We start from the raw sequence: 14176 nt of genomic DNA, 5'->3' as shown, positions 1-14176 counted from the left end.
GAATAAAAATGTGCACCCCACCACTGAGACCATTCCATTGTAACTACCCAACCTCCCAAAATTTCAACACCTCTGGCAATGGTTTGACCCCTTTCCGTTTTAACAGTACAAAATCTACAAACACCCTCCATAGCGTCTCGAAATCATTTCTCCTGCATATCCCCCATCTTACCTTAATGGCATATGTCAATTTATCATTATTAGCTATATCCCACACCTCTTTATGCCATTCTTCCATTTTATATTCTGCTTTCCCCTTCCACTTCCTGGCTATAATACTTCGTGCAGCTGTCAATAAATTTGTGAGCAGGTCCTTCATAGCCTGTGAACCTTCCCACCCCATGGTAAATTGATAATAATAATAATGCTACCTCTGTACTTTTCACACACCCTTCCAAACATGCGGAGAGGACACACGACTTGACAGAGAGAAAGAAAAAGAGAGAGAGAGAGAGAGAGAGAGAGAGAGAGAGAGAGAGAGAGAAATAGGAGACAGCCTTTTCCAATTGGAATAAAGGACAATCCTGTATCATACAGCACAGGAGCAGTGCCGGATTTATGTATAAGCTAAACAAGCTATAGCTTAGGGCCACACTCTCTTGGGGACCCCCAAAAAATTTTAAGGGGAAAAAACCACAATGTACATTTCCAAAATATAAGATAAAAAACAAATCAAACCTACATACAGCAACAGTGTTTTGTGTTGTGTAGGCGCCCGCTTGCTGGCCTGCTCCCTAAAATATCACTGGTTTGCTCATTTCTATATATAGGGTGCCTACATTCTCCATGTGCTTTAGATACCTATTAGGTCCGTAAATTACCATATAGCATATATTCAACGCAAAAAACAGTGACAATTTGTTGCTGACAAAGGACAGCTGGACATATAAAGGGCCCCATTCCCTTCAGTAGCTTAGGGCCTCATCAAACCTAAATCCGGCTCTGCTTCCGCCCCGTTGTAAACTGATAATAATAATGCAACCTATGGACCTTTCACACACCCTTCCAGACACGCGGAGAGGACCCACGACTTGACAGAGAGAAAGAGAGGGAAATAAATAAATAGGAGACAGCATTTTCCAATTGGAGTAAGGGACAATCCTGTATCCTACAGCACAGGAGGGACTCCTAACTGCACTCCAGCCAGTGCCAGATTTACGTATAGGCTAAACAAGCTATAGCTTAGGGCCCCACTCTCTTGGGGGCCCCAAAAAATTTTAAGGGAAAAATTTTAAGGGAAAAAAATAAAGTGAGATGGGCGCCGCAACCCCAGAGTCGATCACGACTGGACCTTTAATAATAATAATAATAATAATAATAATAATAATAATAATAATAATAATGCAACCTCTGGACCTTTCACACACCCTTCCAGACACGCAGAGAAGACCCACGACTTGACAGAGAGAAAGAAAGAAAGAGAGAGAGAGAGAGAGAGAGAGAGAGAGATAGGAGACAGCATTTTCCAATTGGAATAAGGGACAATCCTGTATCCTACAGCACAGGAGGGACCCCTGGTTGCCCCCCAGCAGCCCACCCCGCTCTCAGGAAAGGGGAGCCCAGGGAGCTAGCTGGCTGCAGCTGCTCTCCCCTTCCTCCTCTTCCCCACGCTGGCTATCGCCCCGTCCCCACGAGCGAGCGAGCGAGCCCAGCCGCCCTTTCCCGCCCCGGCCCCCGGCCTCCTCCCTGGGCGTCGCCTCTTGTTTCCCGCCGGGCCGCTTAGGTCGTCGCCCTCCGCTGACTTCCGGCGTTGCCGGGGAGCCGCCGGGAGCGGGGGATGCTGCCGGGCGGAGGCAGAAGGGGTGGCTGGCGGGACGGGCGGCCGGGATGGAGCTCCCGTGAGGCGGCGGCGGAGGAGGCGGCCGGTGGTGGGAGCGGGGCGAGCGCAGGAGGAGGAGGAGGGTGGCAGCCCATGGCGGCGGGGCGCCGGCTGTGAGGCCAGCGGCGGCGGCGGCGGCGACTCCCCAGCCCTCGCCTGCCTTCCGCCGCTCCCAGCACCCGCAGCTCCCTCGCCAGCCTCGCGGAGCCTGCCCCGACCTGCCGCCGCCCTCAACACGGAGGCCCAGGCACCCGAGCGGCGGGAGGAGGCGGAGGAGGAGGAGGAGGAAGAAGAGGAGGAGGAGGAGGAAAATGAAGCTCCTGAAGCCGACCTGGGTCAACCACAGCGGTGAGCCAGAGGGGGACGCGGGGCTTCTCGGGCAAGGTGTGCGAGAGCATGTGCAGAGAGCCGACCCACGCACCCCACCCCACGCCCAAGGCGCTGGGGAGGTGCTCCCGGATTCTGTGCATGTGCCCTGCCTCTCGGGCAGGCCCCGGAGAAGCAGGGGGAGGGCTGAGCATGTGCAGAGTTCCACACCCACCCACACACTTGTTCTCCTGCTAAAGGGGTAGGGTTGGCTCGGAGCATGTGCAGCTCAAGGGAACTCAGAGCATGTGCAGAGTTCCACACCCACACACCTGTTTTCCTAAAGAATTAGGGTTGACTTGGAGCATGTGCAGCTCAAGGGATCTCTGAGCATGTGTAGAGTTTCTCAATCTCACACACACCTGTTCTCCTCCTAAAGAATTAGGGTTGGCTTGGAGCATGTGCAGCTCAAGGGATCTCTGAGCATGTGCAGAGTTCCACCCCACCACACACACACACTTGTTCTCCTAAAGAATTAGGGTTGGCTTGGAGCATGTGCAACTCAATGGATCTCTGAGCATGTGCAGAGTTCCACACCCACACACCTGTTCTCCTCCTACATACCGTAATTAGGGATGGCTTGGAGCATGTGCAGCCCTTCATGGTAGGGCTCCAGAGAAGCTGAGAAATCTCTGAGCATGTGCAGAGTTTCACACCCACCCACACCTGTTCTCCCCCTAAAGGAGAAGGGTTGGCTCAGAGCACGTGCAGCTCGAGGGATCTCTGAGCATGTGCAGTTTCACACATGCACACACCTGTTCTCCCGTAAAGGAGTAGGGTTGGCCCGGGGCATGTGCAGCCCTCCACGGTTGGGCTCCGGAGAAGTCAAGGTATATCTGGGCATGTGTGGAGTTTCACATACAAACACACCTCCTCTCCTCCTAAAGAACTCAGAGTATGTGCAGAATCCTCAGTTGGGGTCCGGAGAAGCCGAGGGATCTCTGGGCATGTGTAGAGTCACTCCTTTCTCTGTTGCTGAGGAAGCCCCGATGCAGTTGACGGGTGTTCCATAGCACACACCTAGGATCCTGCTTTGCATTGAATCAGGTTGTCAATCTGTCTCCGAAGGGTCTCTGAGCATCTGCAGAGTGGTGGCCCCTTCTCTTTATTACTGAGGTATCCATTGGGCATACCCCACACACTTGGTGTGAAACAGGGGTTCCCAGGGTGCAGTTCAGTGAACGTGACTTTCTCTGAGTAATACTTTTACTTATTTTATTTCCTTGCATTTACATTCCATCTTACTTCCATCATGGAACCCAGGGTGGCTTAGCTTTAGAAAAGTAGTGGCTCTGCATGCCTTCAGACCATACTTTGGGACATACAGAGCAATCTCTGAAAGTTTCTGAGCATATGCAGTGTTGGAAACTCATATATACATATACATATAAAGGTAAAGGGACCCCTGACCATTAGGTCCAGTTGTGGCCGACTGGGGTTGCGGCGCTCATCTCACTTTATTGGCCGAGGGAGCTGGCTTATATCTTCCAGGTCATGTGGCCAGCATGACTAAGCCGCTTCTGGCGAACCAGAGCAGCACACAGAAATGCTGTTTACCTTCCCGCCGGAGTGGTACCTATTTATCTACTTGTACTTTGATGTGCTTTCAAACTGCTAGGTTGGCAGGAGCAGGGACCAAGCAATGGGAGCTCACCCCGTCGCAGGGATTCGAACCGCCGACCTTCTGATCGGCAAGCCCTAGGCTCTGTGGTTTAACCCACAGCGGCACCCGTGTCCCTGCATATACATATACATATATAAAATACAAAGCTAGGTGCCAAATGGCTCCTTAAACCAAGGTTACAGTTGCCAAAACGGGATGTCTAGTTGCCATTTTGGGGTAAGATGGCTCTAAAGAACTGCTGGCGCAAGTCTTTACTGCACTTGTGCAGCTTGGAAAGCAAAGCAACCCCATAGAGCTCTTTGCATTAAGCTAAGTAAGTTTTACAAGATGTCAACTGCAAGCCCTTAATCTGACAGTTTGCGAAAGGAGCAGGGCAAGGAAAGAGCTTTTCTGTGCTACTTTAAGTAGGTGTTAATAGCATACTGCTGCAGTATAATCATACCCCATGACAGCAGTGGGAAACAGGGCCTGTGGGGGGTGGAGTGGGGTCATGTTGTTTGAGCCTTGAGGCCATTTTGATCAAGTCATACCTACCTCCCATACACCTGATCAGGTGTGTTGCAGGTAAAGATGTGGCTGAGCAGAAACAGGGTTTGCAGGTATTGCAAAGCACTGTGCCCTTGGCTTTACAAACCATGATGATCAGTTGGCCATTATGTATGTATGTATGTATGTATGTATGTATGTATATACCGCTTATATTCCCAAATGGCTGTGTGTGACAGTGACCTGACTTGGCAAGCTCCAGCAATCAGCTGATCCTTGGCACTTGCAGAATGCTGTTCACAGTACTAAGTTCACAGGACCGGAGACCATCAGTTGATCCTTGACACTTTCCACTGTGATGTCTGGTGATTAACAGGTGGGGCAGCCCCATCTTCCTGTCAAATGTGGCCTGGGGCAAGCGGGGAGGTGATAAGGGAGATAATGATTTGGACTGTGGGTCACATACAGTTCCCCACCTTTGCTCTGATATGTAACGCCTGATTGTATGGTGACAGTGGGAATGTGGATCAGGCTAAAGAAAGGATCTACAGTTTTTAAAATGCTGTTGTTCCTCTTGGGGTGGAGATTGACCAGAGAGGTTCCCAAGGCTCGTTGCTTTGTCATTCAGAGAGAATTAGATTATAGGATGTGAATAAATGGTTCCACTGGACCAGACAGGCTGATTGGGTTGCATAGCAAACCTCCTTACTGCATCAGACCAGGCCTAATTTAAATATTATTTACCCGATGCACAGAACACAAGAAAGCGCATAGTCTGAGGATGCGGAGCATAACTTTTTAAAAGCCCCTTACCAGGTGTGCATCACCCAGATTTCTGAGCTTCTGCAGTGCTTACAGCACAGTCCTGACCATGTCTACTCAGAAGTAAGTTCTGTTGAATTCATCAGGTCTTACTCCCAGGTAAGTGGGGTTAGGATTGCAGCATTAAACTTTGTTCTTTGCATACAGCATCAGTAAAAATAAGTGTTTTTTTCAGTGCGGGTGTGTGTCTTATTGGATTAAATAACATCTAAAGTGGGTCACCATTGCTCTGTCCATTTATTCAGCACGGGAGACAAGTGCATCAGAGAGTTGAGCTTTAATCTGGAAGGACAGGAAATTGGAAGTCTGTGTGTTTGAGGAGAGAGGGGCGAAGTAATCCACCCCACCTACCACATGCTGCAGAGGTTCAGCTGGATACCGTATCATTTACCTTGTCTCAGAAATATCCCCTTACCTGATGGTCTGCAGAGACAGGCTGGTGCGACTTCTTTTGGTGTTTAGGGTGGTTTAGTGTTAGGATAGCTTGCTGTTGTTCAGGGGTGCTTTAGAGCCCTGCTAGGGACGTGGGTGGCGATGTGGGTTAAACCACAGAGCCTAGGGCTTGCTGATCGGAAGGTCGGCGGTTCGAATCCCCACGACGGGGTGAGCTCCCGTTGTTCGGTCCCAGCTCCTGCCCACCTAGCAGTTCGAAAGCACTTAAAAGTGCAAGTACATAAATAGGTACCGCTCCGGCGGGAAGGTAAACGGTGTTTCTGTGCGCTGCTCTGGTTCGCCAGAAGCGGCTTAGTCCTGCTGGCCACATGACCCGGAAGCTGTATGCCGGCTCCCTCAGCCAATAAAGCGAGATGAGCGCCACAACCCCAGAGTCAGTCACGACTCGACTGACAGTCAGGGGTCCCTTTACCTAGAGTCCTGCTAGAGCAGGTTGGAAGGAATTCCCAGGGCGCATACGTCCACAATTTATTCTGGATGGGTACATAATTCTTTCCCTGCCTGTTCTACTATTTAACACTGAGCAGCATTCATTGTCTTACCCTTTTCAAATCACTCTTTGTCAATAGCCTAGAATAGTTGGTCTATGAAGCAAGCTTACTTAACCGGAAGCCCCATGCTTTGTGGAAGAGGTTTCATGCTCTAACGTTGCATCTCTGTGTGATTTCATATATAATGCTGCAGTTGAGAGCTCCTTTAGAAATTTGTTGTAAAGGCTGATCCGGTCCCACTCTGAAACACACATACACAGCAATGAAAAGGTTGGGTCATGTGGCAAAGACCTCCCTGCAAGAATGTAGGGGTTGGCATCCCTCGGCTAGGACTTTCATGCCCTGCTGGCCTCTGGGAAGCTCACATCTATGATCTATTCAGACACTGTAGGAAGCAGAACGCCAGATTAGACCTTTAGTCTGATCCAGCGGGGCTGCCCTTTTTGAGTTAAGCCTGCTTTAGAGGTCTGTTGCTTGTGGATTTCGAAAAAAGACTCCGGCAAAGTCGCTGATATTGAAGATCACTATTAACCACGCTAAGAATTCCGACTGAAAATGCTCAGAGGCATTGGTTTATGCCGTGGTCCTCTTCGGTGTCTGAGTAATATCTTGTGTTGGGCCTTCAAAAAGTGGCAAGTTTTCATGGTTCACAAAGTGCAAAAAAAGGTACCAGTTCCGAAGAGGATAGGTGAACAGAGATGTTTTAACAAAGTGAAAGGAAAATGCTTAAGTTTTTAACGTATCAGATGCAGTCTGTGTTCTTGATATCGTCTATCCCTGGGGAAACGGGGAGAGGATGCCTTAAAGAAAATTAGTGTGACTTTTGATGAGAATGCTTTCAAAGTGTCAAGGTGTACTTATTTACTACACTTACCGTATTTTTCGCTCTATAGGACGCACCCGACCATAAGATGCACCTGGTTTTAGAGGGGGAGAACAAGGAAAAAAATTCTCTCCTTCTCTGCACAGCGCCCCTTAAGCGAAGCGGCAGGAGAAACGGAGCCCCTTCCATTTCTCCTCCTCGCTGAAGGGGCGCTGCGCAGAGAGGGAAAGCTGTGCAGTGCCTCTCCAGCAAAGCGAAGCCAGGAGAGCAAGAGGGATCGGTGCGCACTGACCCCTCTCGCTCTCCAGGCTTGAGCGAAAGCAACGTGAAGCCTCCAGAGCGCAGCGTTGCTTTCGCTGAAGCCATGGAGCCTGCATTCGCTCCATAGGACGTACACACATTCCCCCTTAATTTTTGGAGGGGAAAAAGTGCGTCTTATAGAGCGAAAAATACAGTATCTATCTGCTTTCTTCTGTCATGGAACTGGATAGGGTTTGCCAGGCATTGCCCAAACCTAGACAGTACCCTCAGTCCAGTGTAAGAAATTAGCCAGGCTCGTTTGTTATTGGCACGGGTCGAATTGTGACCATGTGGAGATCTCTAGATGCCAGGCTGGCAACTGACATCTCCATCTGGCTGGCCCCTGTAGCAGGTAAGCAGAAGAGCTCATTTATTGCATTTATATCCTGCCCTTTTTCTCCAAGGAGTCCATGGTTCACAGACCACCCCACCATCTCACTTAATCCCTACAGTGACCTTGTGAGGTAGGTTGAGAAGGTTTGACTTGGCCAAGGTCACCCAGTTAGCTTCATAACTGAGTGGGGATTTGAACCCTGATCTCTCAGGTCCTACACTGGCTTCCTAGAGTACTTCTGCTTTGGGTCAGCTATATAAATTAAGTTGGTAAATAAATATGGGGAAAGCAGAATGCCAGTTATAGAAGGATCTAAAATATTTTACTTGAAGTTAGAATTGGTTTTATTCTGGATTGTTTTATTTTATATTTTAATGCGTTGTAAACCACTTTGAGGGTTTCCCCCAAATATTCTTTAAAATACAAAGTGGTATAGAAATGAAATGAAAAATCATAATAATACCTCTCATTATTATTTTTTGAAAAAGGCGCCTGGACATTCCAATGTGGCAAGTGCAACCTAGGTTTAAGGTGCCATTTGGCGATTAGCTTATATTCTGAGTTTTTAACACTCTTTATGTTCCTCTTGTTGTGACTGTATAGGCTTGGCAGGTACAATTTGTTAGCTAGGCCAAAAGCTGTACCTACTGAAATTTTGTTTTCTGCACCAGTGTCAAAGGTAGAAAGAGTTCCTTTCACCTTCTGTTGCTTCTGTGCTTTTTCTTCCTCGTTTATTTCCTCTTTTAAAAACAAAACAAAAACCTAAATATACAAGCAGAAATATATTGTGGTAGAACCGCTGTTGTGGCTAGGGCTGGGTTATGGTATGTCAGTATAGCATCCAAAATGGGTTTGAAGTCCAAATTGTGATATTGGTTTCATAGTTTTTGACCTGGCCAATATATTGCAAATCATGGGGTGTGGGTGTGTGCTATGCAAAAATTGCAATGTGGGAAAAAGCATGAAGCCAGCCAATGCCTTTACATAGCTCCATCCTTATTTCTGACATTGTGATATATCAGTATATTGCGATGCTTTGTTGTTGTTGTTTAGTTGTTTAGTCATGTCCGACTCTTCGTGATCCCATGGACCAGAGCACGCCAGGCACTCCTGTCTTCCACTGCCTCCTGCAGTTTGGTCAAACTCATGCTGGTAGCTTCGAGAACACTATCCTTGTGCCCTCCATCTTTCCTAACATCTTTTCCAGGGAGTCTTCTCTTCTCAGGAGGTGGCCAAAGTATTGGAGTCTCAGCTTCAGGATCTGTCCTTCCAGTGAGCACTCAGGGCTGATTTCCTAAAGAATGGATAGGTTTGATCTTCTTGCAGTCCATGGGACTCTCAAGAGTCTCCTCCAGCACCATAATTCAAAAGCATCAATTCTTTGGCAATCAGCCTTCTTTATGGTCCAGTTCTCACTTCCATACATCACTACTGGGAAAACCATAGCTTTAACTATACAGACCTTTGTTGGCAAGGTGATGTCTCTGCTTTTTAAGATGCTGCCTAGGTTTATCATTGTTTTCTCCCAAGAAGCAGGCGTCTCTTAATTTCGTGGCTTGTATCACCATCTGTAGTGATCATGGAGCCCAAGAAAGTAAAATCTCTCACTGCCTCCATTTCTTCCCCTTCTATTTGCCAGGATGCTTAACTGGTGATATATCACGAAGCTGAAAACCAGATATTGCCCAGCCTTAGTTGTGACCTACCTTAGATCAGATCTTGTCTTCCATGAATGCTAGTGCACACTTCCAAACGCTAATAGCAGAAGGCTTAGTTGGAGCCTGGTTATGACCCCTTCAAAGGTAGGAAACCCCGTAACTGTGAAAATAACGAGACAGAAAGCAACCTGGGCCATACAATTTTGGAATGTGAACCTTAGGGCAGTTGATATTGACTTCAGGGGGAAACAGAAGAGTAAACGCTAGTTCCTGCAGCATAATGTACTGTTGTGGTTGGTGCTTGTGTGCGGCGTGCCTTTGGGCTGGAACGCTGTAGCTTGGATAGTTACGGAAGAAAATTTTGTCCCAAACTACACAAGCATTCCAAACCAAGGCAAGCTGTCATTAGGGAAATTACTATAACTAGGCAACTTGTTCATAAGAATGCTGATTGTTGGGTATTTGGCTAGCAAAGATGGTTGTAAAGTGATGCCCGTAGAAAATAACGGCATTGATCTGTCCCCATCCAGCCATCATAGCTCTGAACTGCTGTTGTAAGAAAGGAAAGAATCGGAAACCCTCTAAATTAAGTAGTATTAAGAGGCATATCGGGACGCGGGTGGCGCTGTGGGTTAAGCCACAGAGCCTAGGACTTGCCGATCGGAAGGTCGGTGGTTCAAATCCCCGCGATGGGGTGAGCTCCCGTTGCTCGGTGCCCTGCTCCTGCCAACCTAGCAGTTCTAAAGCACGTCAAAAGTACAAGTAGATAAATAGGTACCACTCCGGTGGGAAGGTAAACGGCGTTTCCGTGCGCTGCTCTGGTTTGCCAGAAGTGGCTTAGTCATGCTGGCCACATGACCCGGAAGCTGTACGCCAGCTCCCTTGGCCAATAAAGCGAGATGAGCGCCGCAACCCCAGAGTCAGCCACGACTGGACCTAACGGTCAGGGGTCCCTTTAGCTTAAGAGGCATATCACACTCCTTCCTAAGTAATAAAACACTAGGTTCACCGTGGAGATACTTCCAACAGAGGGAGAAATGCTTGAAGCATGTAGATGTTCTGCGACAAGGGTCGGCAATTTTTTTTAGCGACGGGCTGGTCCACTGTCCCTCAGACCTTGTGGCAGGCGGGGGGGGGAGCTGGAAGAAGAGGCGAGGGGGGCAAGTACCGTATTTTTCCATTGTATAGACTAGGTTTTTTCCCTTTAAAATAATGTCAAAAATAGGGGGTGTCTTATACACGGGGGCATCTTATAGATGGAAAAATATGGTATTCCTTCTCCCTAGCCCCAGTTGCTGTGCTACTGCCACTGCCACCGCTGCCACCGCATCTTCTCGTGGGTAGGCAGAGTGAGCTCCTCCACTCTGCTGTCTGGCCCACAGGAGCACCAGGGCTGTGGCATAGCTCAGTTGGTTAGAGTGTGATGCTGATAGCATCAAGGTTGTAGGTTCAATCCCTGTGTGGGACAGCTGCATATTCCTTCGTTGCAGGAATATGATTCTAGCATATTTTAACTCTGAGATCCTAGCATGTTCAGGCTTGTAAGATCTTTGGAATAAGTTTGTCCTCAGGAAAATCAAGCATATTGATTTAAATATTTTAGGGAGGAATGGGACCTCAATGGTTTATCAAGTGCAATCTCCTGCACGAAGCTAAAATCCTTCCCAAAACTATCAGTTTTGTTAGGTTTGCAAATAGTGCTATGAAAACATAGCTGCGTGTATGGTTCCTTATCTTGCTGTTTCCAGACAGCTAATCCCTGTAATCCCAGTGTTTCATCTTTTGCTCATCTGTTACCAGATGCTCAGTCCTTTGGGGAAGAAGGTGTTCAGTAAAGTAGCCGAAGCTTCATTCAGACCTCCGATGGCTGGCAGTGGGCAGTAATATCACCAATCCAAAAGATTTCAGAAAACGTTATCATTAAAAATGCACATTTGGATAAACTTTTATTTAGCTTTGAGTCTTTATTCTTTCCTCCCACCCCCCCCATAAAAAAACAACCCGGAAGGTTTTGAAGGCTTTTTACAATGTCTGCTTCAGTACAGTGGTACCTTGGTTCTCAGACTTAATCCGTTCCGGAAGTCCGTTCCAAAACCAAAGCGTTCTAAAACCAAGGTGCGCTTTGCCATAGAAAGTAATGCAAAATGGATCAATCCGTTCCAGACTTTTAAAAACAACCCCTAAAACAGCAATTTAACATGAATTTTATTATCTAACGAGACCATTGATCCATAAAATGAAAGCAATAAATTATGTACTGCAGCCACACAATCAATCAATCAGTAGCTGAACTGGGTCCACACAGTCACAAAAACAAAGAGCCACAAAAACAGACCTCAAAATAAATAGCAAAAACAGACAGACCTTGGCGTAAAACACAAAACAGAAGTGTGGCACTCAAAACGGAAGTGTGGCAATCAAATCAGAAGCGTAACACTCCAAACAGAGCACGTTCGACTTCTGAAAAAAGTTCGCAAGCCAGAACACTTACTTCTGGGTTTGCAGTGTTTGAGTTCCAAGTTGTTTGAGTACCAAGGCGTTTGAGAACCAAGGTACCACTGTATAAGGACAACCTGTGTGCCAGACTGTCACCTAACAGCAGCCATTCTAGCAAGCTGCAGAGCAAAGGGGGAGGAGGGAAGCAGGACTCTTCCATCAGTTCTGCTGAAATACCAGCTTCCCAGACTAAGCTGCCTGAACATTTTCCATTCTAGCTGGTCAATATAAAAAACTGAAGCTTCAGAAACAGGTGCCACCACACTCTACCTGCTGCTCAATCACCATCTCTCTCTTTTTAAAATTTTGTGCTGTGTCTAAAAGATTGTAAGCCTGAGAGCAGGGACTCTCTTGGTTTTCTTTATTGTTCTGTAAGCCTCCCTGACAAACTCTTTGACACTAAAAAGCAAGGTAAAAATGCTTAAACAGTGTAGAAAATGGTTGAATTTCGTTCTGTTTGAATTTATTGATCCCTTTTATAAACTGGCATGTTGCCACCCCTCACCAAAATAAATGTTTTGTGCTTCGATAACGGGTGGACATTTATTGTACAGTGTTTTCAGCACATCTCAGTATGGAAAAGAGGCATACAAATTAGCTAAATCAATCAATAAAAGCATCTTGCTGTTAGCTGAAAAATGTGTCCCATCATTCCTTCAGTGGAGACACTTGGATACAGGATATATGGCTAGCCACAGAAAGCCCTATGCTTAGTCTCCAGCATTTTGACAGCAGATACCAACAAGAAGTGCCTTCTCTGTCAAGAAGTATTGAAGAAATATTTTACTTTTGCTTTTCTGTTTTCCTTTTGAAAAAAGTTGACAACTTACTAAAGATGCGATTACTTAAAATATTTTGGGAGTATTGGACCTGCTGGATTGGATTACAGTGGTACCTCAGGTTACAGATGCTTCAGGTTACAGATGCTTCAGGTGACAGACTCTGCTAACCCAGAAATAGTACCTCGGGTTAAGAACTTTACCTCAGGATGAGAACAGAAATCGGGCAGCGGCAGCGGGAGGCCCCATTAGCTAAAGTGGTGCTTCAGGTTAAGAACAGTTTCAGGTTAAGAACAGACCTCTGGAATGAATTAAGTTCATAACCTGAGGTACCACTGTACTGTAACATTTGAGCTCTGGAAATTTATTTTATTATGTTTGAAGAAGTATTATATTATTTGTTGATTTGCCAAATTGCTGTTTTTCCTTCTTAACTGGTCAAATTTCAACCTAAGCCCTGAGTTTCCTTTTTCTCCTCACGCCTGTGCCAAATAGGGCAGTCATCAATCCCTGTCAGACAGGAGCAAATACCTTTTTTGGCTTGTTTCAACAGGATATAAAAATAGGCCAACTACCGGGGGAAGAAGAGAGACCAAAGAATAACGCAGCTGCTGCAAATCCAAATAAGTTGTGGTGTTGGTGCTGGGAAGTGAAGCAGCCATCTTGACAGATGCCTAAGCCTTTAGCTTTTAAAAGTTCCCAAATGGGGCTGGTCCCAGAGTGGGAAAGGGCAGAGGATGAAGATGATGATGATGATGATTTAGTTGATGAACCACTTCCTATCAAGCATCTCATAGCAATTTCACAATACAATAAAGAAATAAAGAACGTTACATATATGTTTGTGTCCAGTTTCGCTCCCTAACAATCCATAATCTACAAATCAGTAACAGAACATGGTTTTAAGTCAGACTAGCAGTTGTGGCTTGTTGGGGAGAAACAAGCCACAATCTCGGATTCAGTCATAACGCCAGGTCCCCTGTCCCTGGTCTTTTTCTTGTGCAAGGAGGGAGTAAGGTAAAGGGACCCCTGACCATTAGGTCCCGTCGTGGCCGACTCTGGGGTTGCGGCGCTCATCTTGCTTTATTGGTCAAGGGAGCCGGCGTACAGCTTCCAGGTCATGTGGCCAACATGACTAAGCCGCATCTGGCGAACCAGAGCAGCGCACGGAAACACCGTTTACCTTCCCGCCGGAGCAGTACCTATTTATCTACTTGCACTTTGACGTGCTTTCGAACTGCTAGGTTGGCAGGAGCAGGGAGCAACGGGAGCTCACCCTGTCGCAGGGATTTGAACCGCTGACCTTCTGATCGGCAAGTCCTAGGCTCTGTGGTTTAATCCACAGCGCCACCCGCGTCCCAAGGAGGGAGTAACACAAGAGAAATGAGGCTGCGTGTCTCGGCACAGTTTATTGAGCAAAGTTTCTTGGCTTAACTCAGAAATTAACAGAGGTAAAGGCTGTCAGCAGCTACTAGACACAGTGGCTTGGCTCTGCCTCTATGCTTGGGTTCGGATTGCGCCATTTGTTGGAAACTGCAGGAGGGGAGAGTGCTGTCTCACTAAAGACTTGCTTTTTGGCTTCCTGCATGCATCTGGTTGGCCACTGTGGGAATAGTGGGTTCCAGAAGACTTTCCTAAAGCCATAGACTGTTCTAAAGTCATAAGAAGCTGCTTTAGAATGCTTTGGACTATGGGCCCATTTAGCTCAGCATTGTCAGCACTGAC

General features: G+C 47.1%; 1 protein-coding gene across 1 annotated transcript in view; it reads left to right on the top strand.

Moving 5' to 3' along the window:
* Window positions 1-1941: 1941 nt before the first annotated feature.
* LOC128404018 (protein HIRA) overlaps window positions 1942-14176 on the top strand; it is a 63647-nt gene continuing 51412 nt past the window's right edge. The window contains exon 1 of the mRNA XM_053369259.1: window positions 1942-2167. Within this exon, the coding sequence (XP_053225234.1) occupies window positions 2131-2167 (37 nt within the window). The 5' untranslated portion in view covers window positions 1942-2130. The remainder of the gene's footprint in view (window positions 2168-14176) is intronic.

The sequence above is a fragment of the Podarcis raffonei genome, chromosome 16, assembly GCF_027172205.1.
Source record: "Podarcis raffonei isolate rPodRaf1 chromosome 16, rPodRaf1.pri, whole genome shotgun sequence".
Taxonomy (NCBI): Eukaryota; Metazoa; Chordata; class Lepidosauria; order Squamata; family Lacertidae; genus Podarcis; species Podarcis raffonei.
This window is presented reverse-complemented; position numbering and strand designations above follow the sequence as displayed.